At 33.0% G+C, this 13,270-nt stretch overlaps 1 protein-coding gene across 1 annotated transcript; it reads right to left on the bottom strand.

Annotated features, from left to right (window-relative positions):
- Positions 1-635: 635 nt before the first annotated feature.
- Positions 636-4,742, bottom strand: LOC140451236 (uncharacterized). The gene is made up of 4 exons (XM_072544970.1): positions 3,635-4,742; positions 2,945-3,571; positions 2,141-2,779; positions 636-1,120 (listed from the first exon to the last, which is right to left on the bottom strand). Exons 1-4 carry the CDS (start codon positions 4,740-4,742, stop codon positions 636-638), a joined length of 2,859 nt encoding a protein of 952 aa, XP_072401071.1.
- Between the last annotated feature and the right edge of the window lie 8,528 nt (positions 4,743-13,270).

Below are 13,270 nucleotides of genomic sequence, written 5' to 3'. Positions count from 1 at the left end.
CAACTATAACGATTTTTTTTGTTTAAGTTTAGAACGTAAAAAATCTGAAAGAGAAATGAAAATAACAATAATTTACGAAATTATTCTAAGTTAAAATTCCCTGAAAATATCGAATAAATCAAATAAGAAACTATTCTAAGTTCGTTTAAGTACTTAGAAAAATCATAAAGGAAATATCCAAATAATTTAAATTATAAGTCGAAAATACCCTGAAAATAGAAGAAAAATATGAAATCGTAATAAATCGTGAAAAATATAAACTCGAAAATACGATTTAAATCGAAATAAAATATTTCAAAAAATTCATTTGAAATGTGGATTGTAATGTATTCCTCTTTAGGACTGTTGGACATAACATAAAGCTACTTACGATAGGTTTTATTAATTTATTAAGCTTTATAAGAATTGTATAACTTAACCTTAATTCAGTTCACATGTAGTCCATATCTATTGTCATGTGTGGTTGTCATGTCACTGCTGTCACTTAAGGTTCCGTTTGCCAAGTGCAACGTTGCCAAGTATATCCGTACATGAAAACCATACATAACACGTCCCCTTTAATAAAAACAAAATAAACAAAAATTAATTCACATAATATATCATAAGTACATAAATAACAATAATTCACAAATATATCAATAGGTAAATCTATCAGGAGGGCGAATGACTCTACCACTTCTGGAGGTTTTCAAACCAGGTGAAGTACTGTATGATGTAGAAGGTACATTAATGTCATTGATGGGTGATGTTCTATTAGATGTTGAAGGTACATCAATATCTTTGATAGTGTTATTTGTTTTACAGTCCCTTGTATCATCAGGTACATCAGGACAAAGAACTGCTTTCATATTTCCCATACTTGTCCTTCTAGTAGTCACAATATCATTTTCATGACTAGTTTTTACATATGCTTGCTCACAATTTGCATTTGCATGTTGCTGTGCTTCTGACCGTACAGGTCTAAGATAGTGTCTATTACGTCTATAAGCAGTATCATTTACTTTAACCATGTAATCCCTTGATCCTTTCTTTGCCATAACCACTCCAGGGTTCCATTTCCTTTTCTTTTCTTGAAGTAAAATTTGTTGTCCTGATTTTAATTCTGGTAACCTATTTGGTTCTTTGTCATAATAGTGTTTTTGTTTTCTTTGATTTTCTCTCAATTGTGTAAAATATCTTTTATTAGAATGTCTGGGCTTTAGAAATTCCATACTGACTGGTAAGTTGGTTCTGAAATTTCTTCCAGTTAGCAACACACAAGGAGCAGGTAAATTTTGTTTTGGAGTTGTATTATAATCTAATACAGCTAGAAATGGATCTTTCTTAGTTTGTACAGATTTTAAAAACAAGTTTTTTATTGTTTGTATTGTTCTTTCCACCATGCCATTGCTACGAGGATATTGTGGACTTGATGTTGTTACTTCAATATTATATATACGGACAAAGTTTAAAAATTCATGAGAGCTGAATGGAGGACCATTATCAGAAAATATTTCACAAGGCAGTCCATTAATAGCAAACAAATTTTTTAATTGTGTTACAACACTGCTAGCCGTTTTGTTCATTAGTTTATTAACAATTGCAAACTTCGAAAAATAATCAACCACAACTAAAAAATCTTGTGAGGCTACTGTCATGAAATCAATACCAATTTTTTGCCAATGTATTTCAGGTACATCATGTGATTTTAAAGGCTCCCTATTGTTGCTCTTATAGCTTATTTGACAAGTCAGACAGTTCAGAACAATGTTTTCTATATCCTTCATCAATCCCGGTTAATAAATTGCTTCTTGAGCCTTCTTCTTACATGATACTACACCCTGATGAGACTGATGTATAACATCAAGAAATTCACCCTTCAATTCTTCAGGAATAATTAACCTTTTTTTATAAAATAATACATTCTTTAATAAATATATATCATGTCTGTCAGACCAGAATTTTTTCACCTCAGAAGGTACAGAGCTTTTATGCTCAGGCCACCCATTTAAAACATAATATTTAACTTTTTGTAAAGATGGGTCAGTATCAATTGCATTTTGCAATCTTTTTTCATTTTCTTTTGATGTTGCTACAATAGAATACACTTTTAAATTATTTTCATCATCTATAAAATTAGTATTTACGGTTTTATTCAAACGATCTCTACTTAAATTGTCAGGAACTTTGAGATTTTTACCAGGAACATATTTGAGTGAAAATTTATATCTCATTAATTGCATTGCCAGTCTTTGGATCCTAGGTGACATTTCATCTAAAGGTTTTTTTAACAAACCTAAAAGAGGTCTGTGGTCTGTCTCTATTTCAAAATCTATGCCATAAAGATAGAATGAAAATCTTTCACATCCATACACTATACCAAGAAGCTCCTTTTCAATGTGGTTCCTCCTTTGGGTTGGAGTTAATGACACTGATGCAAATTCAATTGGAAACCCATCTTGCGAGACCATGGCACCCAAACCATATGGGCTGGCATCAACAGAGAGTATGGTCTTTTTGTCAGGGTTAAAATAATGCAAAGTAGTGGCTGACGCCAAAAGATTCTTTAGTTTATCAAAACATGCCTGTTCATTATATCCCCAATGCCACTCATTTTTACTAGAAAGTAAACATCTTAGAGGACTAGTGTGTTCTGACAGGTTTGGTATAAATTTTGCAAGATATACTATGGTTCCCAAAAAACGTTGTAATTCTTTTTTATTACTTGGTGGTGTCATTTTTGTAATAGCTTCTGTTTTATCATGATCAGGTGAAATGCCAATATTACTAATCTGATGACCTAAAAATTTCACTTTTGTTTGACAAAATTTAGATTTTCCTAAATTCAAAGTTAAGCCACTCTGTTTAATTTTTTCTAAAACACATTTCAAATTTTTATCATGTTCATTTTTAGAACATCCAAAAACCAAAATATCATCAAAATATGTTATTGTTCCTGATATACTATCTAAAAGTTCAGACATATATTTTTGAAAAATTTCAGGTGCACAGGTAAGGCCATATGGTAATCTCAGATATCTATAACGACCAAAAGGTGTAGTAAAAGTACATAAAAGTGAACTTTCATAATTCAAAGGCAACTGAAGAAAAGCAGATGACGCATCTAATAATGTGAAATAATTAGCCCCTGAAAGCTTAGCAAATAAAGTATCTTGAGTAGGAATTGGAAACCTTTCTCTTTTAACATATTTATTTAGATACACAGGATCCATACATATTCTAATATCAGATCCCTTATTTTTCGGAACAACTACAATAGGATTTTGCCATTCTGTGGGTTCACTAACTGGTACAATAAGGTTTTTACGTACCATATCATCAAGTTTATCTTTAACTTGGCTCCTTATAGCCAGTGGAATTTTTCGTGTCCCACTTATGAATGGCACTGCATCACTAGATAAAGTTATATTAAAATACCTGTTGACCTTTCCTACACCTGAAAAAATGCTCTTATAACTATTTATAATATGATTTGTTTCATTATCTATCATACTAACACTAGGCTGATCACAAACAATTTGAAAGTCTCTTGCTGCCTTTAGGCCTAATAGAGATTTTTGTTTATCATTATCTAAAATATAGAACAGACAATCTTTAAATATTTTCTTGAAAGAGCAAGGTATATAAATTTTACCAACAACATTAATAACATGTCCAGTATAGCTAGATAATGAACTATTAGTATTTTCAAGCATTTTATAATCAATATTTAAATTTTTAAAATCACTACTGTTCAATATATTGACTTCACTTCCAGTATCAACTTTTAAAATACTCTCTTTACCATTAATAATGATTTTTTGGAACCATTCTGAAGAGTTCGGATTAATTTCATTAACAGTCCACACTAGTACCTGTTCATCAGTTAAATCAGTGTCAGAATTGCTACAACTACTATCGTTATCATTGATTTCATGGACTTTGTTGTTATTATCAGGACAAAATTTACGGTAGTGTCCTTTTTTGTTACACAAAGAACAATATCTGAAAAATGCAGGACACTTACCCCTAATATGCTGAAGTCCACATTTATAACACTGAATATAATGGTTACCTGTATTTTTGTCAGTAACTTTTTGGCTTGTAGACTGCTCCTTCTCATACTTTGAACCATACCTTGACTGTCCTGTAGATCCAGGTCTGTTTTCAGGTCTGTTTTCTTCATTTCTTTTCTTCACAACACTAACACTTTCACTTTCTTTGGATATTTCACGTTGAGTAACAGCACTATTTTCCATAGCCCTACAGATGTCTATAGCTTGTGCTAGTTTTAAATCAGCACATTGTAATAATTTTTCTTGAATTCGTAGATCATGTGTACCCAAAACAATCCTGTCCAAAATTAAAGTATCCTTTTCTTTAAACTCACATGTTGATGCTAATTGTTTCAAGGCAGTTACAAACTGATCGATACTTTCATTTTGTAATTGATCTCTTTTAAAGAATTTAAAATGTTCATAAATTAAATTCTTAAGAGGGCTGCAGTATGTATCAAACTTACACAAAACAACATTGTACTTCTGATCATCTCCAACATTTTCATACTCGAAGGTATTGAATATCTTCAGCCCTTCATCTCCCAGCTGATTTAGGAGAATAGCGATTTTTATGTGGTCTGGTTTTTCACTTTTGCCGGAGGCTGTTAAAAATAACTGGAACTTTTGCTTCCAAAATTTCCACTCGTGAGAAATATTATTTCCTTGGAAACTAAACGGTTCTAAGCCTTTACAAGTATCTGTCATCTTGATTCGAGCACAGTATAGCTCCTTTACTTACATATATTTTTTATAGGCTTTTGTCACATGCACCGGCTTTTAACACAACTTAACCTATCGTCACTTTTCCGCTGCCACCATGTGATGTATTCCTCTTTAGGACTGTTGGACATAACATAAAGCTACTTACGATAGGTTTTATTAATTTATTAAGCTTTATAAGAATTGTATAACTTAACCTTAATTCAGTTCACATGTAGTCCATGACCTAAATCTATTGTCATATGTGGTTGTCATGTCACTGCTGTCACTTAAGGTTCCGTTTGCCAAGTGCAACGTTGCCAAGTATATCCGTACATGAAAACCATACATAACATGGATGTACCGCCGAATGCTAAGAATAAGCTGCACCAGCAGAATTACGAATGAAGAAGTACTAAGAGCAATGAACACACGCCCTCATCTGGTCGATACTATCAAAATTAGAGACACGTCATATCTAGGAGACACAATGTGCCATAGGGAATTTGAACAGCTCCAGGTTATATTAAAAGGCAAGATTGGAGGTAAAAGGGGCATAGGACGAAAGAAAAAAATCTTGGCTACGAAACATCAGAAATTGGACCCACACAAGAGGAAATAAATTAGCCCAGAACAGAAAGAAATTTGCCATATCGATCGCCAGCCTCAACAGAGAAAACACTTAGGAGGAGGATAGTGCTTATGATGCGATAGTCAGTGATGTTGGCGAAATTGTAAGCACATCGGTATCAGCGGACAGAAAAGCTTGTATAAAAAAAACAATTTAGGTGCGTGGAAAATAAATAGAATGTGTCAAATTCAAAGTTAAAACAAGTGAACACCACATAGAGACCTGGAATATTTTGTGTTACCTACCTTTGGATGCCAAGAAATAATAACCCTAGAACTGCACGGTTGGGTCTCAGAAACCCAGAGAGTCATTCATTGCAATGTGACATGCGCATGAGTGGTTTATGTGCGTCGTCACTTTATGTACATGCAGAAGTACAAGCATGGGTACCCCGGACCCAAGGGTGATGTTTACGGTAATAATTTTGTTTCAACTTATTTTTATTTATTTTAGTATAATGGCCTCAACTAGTAGAGAAAATAGTCGAGTAAAGGCATCAACTAGCAGAGAATATAGTCGTCCTTTAAATGAGATATAATTACAGAGAGGGGCAGACAATTTATGGGAGAATGAGAGTGAAAACGACATCGTAGACGATATGTTTGGAGGGGACGAGTCTGATGAAGATTACGTTGAAGAGCAACTGTCAGACAGCAACAGTGAACAAAGCGACAATGAAGACGAAATAGTGGATGAACCAGTTAGAAATATTACTAGTTTACTGGGAAAAAATAGTCATCGGTGGAGCACACAAGCACCAGCAAGACAGGGTCGTATAAGACGAGAAAACATTGTAATACATTTACCTGGCCCCAAAGGAAAAGCGAGCACAGTTCAATCTCCTGAACCATCTTGGCATTTGTTGTTCAACGAACAAATGATAGATGTTATTGTTTTGTACTCAAATGAAGAAGTCATTCGTAAATGCAATGATATTAGACAGCAGAGTTACACAAGACCAGTAACTAGAACAGACGTGAAGGCTTTCATTGGGCTGTTATTTTTAGCAGGTGCATTACGAGTATCTAACTGTAACTTAGATGAACTTTGGTCAGTAAAATTTGGAAATGGAATATTTCGGGCGACGATGTCACAGCAGCGATTCCAATTTATAGCCTTATGTCTGAGGTTTGATAGTAAGGACAGTAGAGCAGAAAGAAAATTAGTAGATAAATTTGCACCTATACGAGAATTATTCGACATTTTTGTGAATAACTGTAAATCGTACTATACACCATACGAATACTGTACTGTAGAAGAACAGCTTGTAGGATATAGAAGAAAATGTCCATTTCGAATCTACATGGCTAGTAAGCCTGATAAGTATGAAATGAAAATAATGATGCTAAATGATTCAAAAACATATTATATGCTCAATGCAATTCCATACGTTGGAAGAGTAACCACAGAAAACAACGAATCAGTACCGGCTTATTATGTTCGAAAACTTTCACAACCAATACATGGAACTAACCGAAATCTCACTGTTGATATTGGTTTACGTCAATTCCCTAAGCTGAACAAATGTTAGAACAGTATCAATTAACTCTCCTAGTTACTTTGAGAAAAAATAAGAGAGAAATACCTGCTACATTCCACAAAAAAAAGAAGTAGGTACATCGCTATTTGCTTTTGATAGAAATAAAACTCTTGTTTCATATACTCCTAAACAAAACAAAATTGTTCTTTTGCTGTCAACATTGCATTCTGATGACTCTCTTAATGCCATTACGGGTAAGCCCAATATTATACATTCGTATAATGAAACGAAGGGAGGAATAGATACATTTGATCAGCTCTGCCATTCGTAGACTCACGGAAGACCAGACGTTGGCCGCTACGAGTTTGTTTTAATATACTTGATGCTAGTGGAATAAATGCAATGATTTTGTTTTCTCTCTCAAATCCCCACTGGAAGGAAAGTAGAAACAATAATCAAAAATCTTTTTTAAAGCAGTTAGGAATGAGTCTAATTGAACCACGGTTACAAGAACGATTATTGACCGTGGCTACTTTACAAAAAACAATGCGGCAAAGAATTTCTGAAATTCTGGGAATTGAAGTCCCCCCACCACAACATGATGTTCATTTAACAAAAAAAGTTAGATGCTGCTTTTGTGCAAAAGGAAAAGATAGAAAAACCAGTTTTGCGTGTTCTGAGGGTCGCAGACCATATTGCATGGAACATAGAGCCCAGCTATGCTGTGAATGCGAACATCAAGATCCAAGAAACTGAAGACCTGGCTAAGAATAACTAAGACTTATATTACCAAAAGAGTTTATTTTTTTGTTACAAGGATAGTTATACAGGTGTATTTTGTAGATGATAATTTCATTTTAATGTTTATTTGTTTAAATCACAATGTTTATGTTTAAATATTATTTTATGTTATTTTTAAATTTCAACAAATATATCTCTTTGTGAAATACCACACCATGGTTAAATTTTTTTCTACACATTCTACTAAGATTAGATATTCTCCCAAATTCATCAAATATTCACATTTTCTGTTTTTTTTTTGCTAAAAAACAGCTTTAGGTTTCTGAGACCCGAGTGTGAAGTTCATGCCTTAAAAAATAAGTGTGATGTACCAGGGATAAAAGCGCATCTCAGACTCGGTCTTACTAGACTCGGTCTTACTGAAAAATGCGAATCGCCTCGGTGTGAAACTTTTAATACCACACTAACAATAAAACACATACTCTGAATGTCCCCTCTATAATATAAGTAAAAGTTTTAACAACAAGATACGGGCAATACTTTCATAAGCTGACTGGTGCAGACTGTAGTTTCAATATTCTATATTTCTTGAAAGACATTAATAAGTACCATCAAATTTAATAAACTTATGTAATATATTAATTTGTCGCTCGTGGCCATTTGGTCGATGCAATTATCTAAATAAAAAAACTGATATTTGTATACATTTCCAAGGAGGATATAAAGGTACTGCCAAGTATTTATGCAAGGGCTGAATGAAAGATAGACGGAAATACCAGAGGGACTTAGGTAAAAACGGCTGCTCCAATGAAAAACACAGTATCTGCAGACTATACTTTTCAAGAAAAACGCAATTAACTTTAAACATTTCGCCGTACTTATCTATAAACAGCATTTAAGTGAAATATTTTTTATTTAACTGTAAATACGTTCAAAATATTTTGTGAGGTTGCCGTTTTTACAAATTTGTAGTTTAACCATGTTTAAAGCAGATACTGTGTTTTACATTTTACCGGAGGTTAAATTCATATTTAAAAAAATAGTACAAAACCACAGTATATATTTAGAAAAACTTTATTTTCAAAAAAAATCATATTATCGATATTAGTAGTTAATCTTCTTCAAAAGACGTTAATAAATGTAATGAATCATTATTTACAGAAATGTTTTCCCAAAAATATCTTCGGTTTACCGGCATTACAGGAACTAAAACCTTAGGGATATCTTTTTGTTTTCTTCTGGTATTTCCCTAGTAAGTGTTAGTGGTTCGGGTAAGTAGTGCTCAGCCGCATATTTTTTTTACAAAAAGTCAAGTTCGGTGTAGTCTTCGGTAAAGTTTGTTTTGAAAAATAGTGTTTTTGATCCTCTTTTAAAATTCACTTCTACAACCGAATTTTTTTGAAAATTTTTTAAGACGTCGTTATTTTTTCCTGTGGCTCTTCTTTTTTTCTCCTATTTATATAATTTCTAAACCTCTAAAACTTCTAAAGCCTTTCTTGAGGATTTGATAACATCTTTCAAATCATTAAAATCGTATACGTTCTCAACTTTATGTATTTTCTTTTTAATATTTCCATGGACCCCATCTGCTGACATATGCGTGTGACCTTTAGTTAAATATTTTATAGTTATTTCCTTTTCTGATAAATCTGGACAGTTGAGAATCACAGTCAATGCCGAAAAAATCGTCCAATTTTTGTTTTGGACAGTACAATTATTGTCTGCCCATAAAATAAATTTTGTAAAATCACGTTCTCTATTTATAACTGTAAAAATGGAATCAACGATGTTGGGTGCCTTTCGACCAGCCATTATCTCGTACCTAATTACGCAGTAGCTATTTAACCCAGATTCCTTATAGATAGAAGCAAATGTTTCGTTAAAACATAATAATCTTCCGGCAAAAAAAGTATCTTTAATCCCTGGCAATATGGGAAGTAAAATAACTTTTTGTAAGTCCATTGCAAAAAACTTTACATGTGCTGGTGAGGTTTTTGCAAGAACAACATCTGATTTATAGAACTCGTTAGCCTTTTTTGCTTTATCAATGTTAATTTTCTAATTGTCTAGACTTTCCGGAAGTATTTCTTTATTTTCCTTGTCTGCTTCCTTTTCAAGTTTTTGAAAACTTGACACTCTAGACATTTGCCCGATGTTGGCACCAACACAATTCTATCGAACAATAGGCAGGATGTTTTTCTAGAAAGTTTGAAAACATTAAGGTAATTGATGTCTCTGGGTAAATACCTTATGTTCGGTGCGTTATGTCGTCTGTAATGACTTACAATTGGATGAAAGCTTTCAATGTGTGCTTTAATTATATCTCGGTCTAATATCTTTTTTTGGTACTTGCCTTTATTTTCAGAGTAAGTTCCATTGCATTGCATAATTCGGTAATAACTGAATCATTTGTATAACCCAAAATGCGTAATAAAAAGTTACGATAAACTTTAACAGTGTTTCCATCGCCTTTGGGCAATAAAACAGGTTTTATTTCTTTTTTGTATATATTTTCTGTAGAAGTGACTGTGCGCCTGTTAACTGTTTTAATACAAACATGTTTCTAGAGCCATACTCGTCGCAGGCCATAGTTAGTCTGCCAATAATCTTTCCATATTTTTTTTCGATCTTCATCAGAAAACTCTTTGCATTGAGTATCTTTACATTTTTGTAAACAAGGAGATAACATTTGATGTTTCTTTGTATCTCGCAAAAATTTATCTTTGTCTGTTAAAATAGGTCTCTTAAGGTTTTCTTTTTTTTTTCTTTTAACTACTGGTTCATGCTCTTCTTCAGAATTTGCCAAAACTATTTCAGATTCCTCGTTTACATGATGTATGGCTCCTTCAGTTGTTTCCATTACCAACCCGTTAATATTTTCATTAGTCACGCCAGATTCTTGAGTTTCCATTTCCAAGATACAGTAAAACTCTTCTCTGCAGTCTTAGTTCCATCATCCATTTCCGATTCGTTGGTTGCAATATTTTTATTGGTCACGTTAGGTTCTGTAAAACTCACCCTTGGAAGCTCAGTTTCATCGGGAAGAAAATCTGGATCAGCAATACTGTCATCATCATCCTCATCACTTTAAATTCATCATTGAATTCTTTCATTAAATTCTTTTGGATCCTAAAACAAAAAAATTGTATCTAGTTTTTTTATAAAAGTGACAATATTTGCATTCGAATCGATTCTGATTACGTAGGTATATGATCCTGTTTTTGATTTAAAATTCATTGCTTATATTTGGTCAAAAAATGTAATTTTTAGTTTACTAAGAACTACCGAAAGGTTTAAGGTTTTTTAATATATTCTAGTAAAAGTAGATAAAATTATAGCAGTGTATTCATTTTAACTAACTTCTATGTTAGGTTATTACTAATATTAGTGTAATTAACAGCAAAATATACGACAATAAAACTAAGGGTTTTAGTACATAATGTGAAGTAAAAATTGTATATTACTGAATGTCTTTAATAACATTCGTTTATTCTGCAGCCCTAACCTTGATCATGCATAAAAAAACTTACCGTGAACAGCTTGGTTCATTTTCTCCGTCGTTAACACTGGTATTACTGTTTATCATAGACAATATGAGACGGGTACGCCGACTTGGATAGCTATGCGACATATTTTAATACTCTTTAACACTTTTTAAAAAAGATTTTATCTCACATGTACTCACACAACTTTTTTTTGAGGTTATGCGTTGGTTTCTTTAACTGAAAAACACAGTATCTACCATATCCTGTGTTTTTAAAAACATTTTTAATTGAAGATGTTGTAAAAATATAATGAGAAACACAGTATCTTGCATATACTGTCTTTTACACTTCTATATGAGAGATACTGTGTTTTTCATTTTAAAATTAGAAAATTAACGGTAGATACTGTGTTTTAACTATTTAAAAATCTTCAAAACCAAGTGATTTACGGGGATTTTAAACCCAAAATATAATAAACAACATTAAGTACTACTACTATTATCGGTTTACAGCCAGCGTTCTCCGACGCCTTCCGACTCCTAACCGCCATTCTTCTCTATTTAACCATAGGCCTGGAGAGATTTCTCTTTCCTCTAGTTCTTTTTCAATTCTCTCTCTCCAGCTTCTTCTCGGCCTTCCTCTTTTTCTTCTCCCTTGTGGTGTCCACGTCAAAATCTGTTTCGGAGTTCATCTGGCATTCTCTGTACATGTCCGTACCATATTAGCTGTTTTGTTTTTATGTCATCAACTATTGTATGCTTGACTCTCATCATTTCTCGTATTCTCTCATTTGGTATCTGATCTCTTCTTAATTTGCCTGCTGCTCTTCTCCAGAAGTCCATTTCTGTTGCTAGTAACAGTTTCTCTGTTCTTTGTTTCATTGGCCAAACTTCACTGCCATATGTGATTACACTTTTAAGTATGGTATTGTATATGAGTTGTTTGTTCGCTTTAGATATTGTTTTGTCCCACAGAATGCCGTTCATCATAGATATGGCTTTTCTACCCTGTATGTTTCTGTCTTTTATAGCAGCATCGAGTGTTCCATCTTGAGTTATCTTCATACTCAGGTACTTGTATTCATCACAGTGTCAGATTTCTACCCCATCGTCTAATATAATGGACTGCTTTGTCCCTCCAATACACATGGTTTTAGTTTTCTTAATGTTGACTTCGAGACCCCATTTGTTATATTCTTCTATTAGCTTCTGAGTCATGTAACTTAAGTCGTCATGATCCTGAGCAATCAGTATTTGGTCATCAGCGAAACATAAGGTGTACAGTGTAGTCTCGTCATTGAGAGGAATTCCCATGCCATTACATTTTCTTTTTCAAAGCTTGAGTGCTTGTTCCAGATAAATTTTGAAAATGGTAGGCGAAACACAACAACATTAAGTTACACCCATAGAAGTAAAAAAGTTAATTATGAAGAAATTGTTGGATACTGTGTTTTTCATTGAAGCAGCCGAGGAATCACAGTGGAGATGTTGGTTGAACTGAGGCTTTCTACAATAAAGCATTGGAACTTCGTCAATATTATGATTTCTACAGCAACAAAAGAGGGGCACTTGAAGAGAAATCGGAAATAGACAGTGAGAATATTGGAGTTTTAGATCGGGTAGAATAGAAAACAAAACTATTATGTCATAAAGTCATATGCGATGTAGAGTAAATAAAGGAGTGAAATATACATAACGGTTTTTTCTTTTTATGGTAGCATCTTTTATTGAAGGTTGGCAAAAATCTCAATAAAGCAATGCCTTTCTTGTACAGAATTGGTTTTTTATTGAGTATACAGCCCACACTAATATCCACAAATAACCGATTGGTGTCACTTGAAGATCCTTCTCCATCTGCATAAAAAGTAGCACTTCTGAAACAGCTTTAAATATCCCGAAATTACCAGAACAGGAGAATTTAGCTCACAATAGTTAGATCAATAGGAATATTAACTTAAAATTAAATCACAAGAACTGATGGGAAACATAAATAAGCAAAAAACTTCATTTAGTTTTAAATCCTATTTTTTCCACTTTTACATTTCTAAACTTTTCTCTTATTAATCGCTCTTATTATACTTTGGTCCATATAATCTACCTCAACTTAGTTTTGCTCATCTTTTTGTTTCATTTCAGTAAGTTTACTTTATAAAATAGACAATTAAGTGTAGTAAATCAGCAAAGACATTTTATCAATG

The sequence above is a fragment of the Diabrotica undecimpunctata genome, chromosome 9 (assembly GCF_040954645.1).
Source record: "Diabrotica undecimpunctata isolate CICGRU chromosome 9, icDiaUnde3, whole genome shotgun sequence".
Classification (NCBI taxonomy): domain Eukaryota; kingdom Metazoa; phylum Arthropoda; class Insecta; order Coleoptera; family Chrysomelidae; genus Diabrotica; species Diabrotica undecimpunctata.
This window is presented reverse-complemented; position numbering and strand designations above follow the sequence as displayed.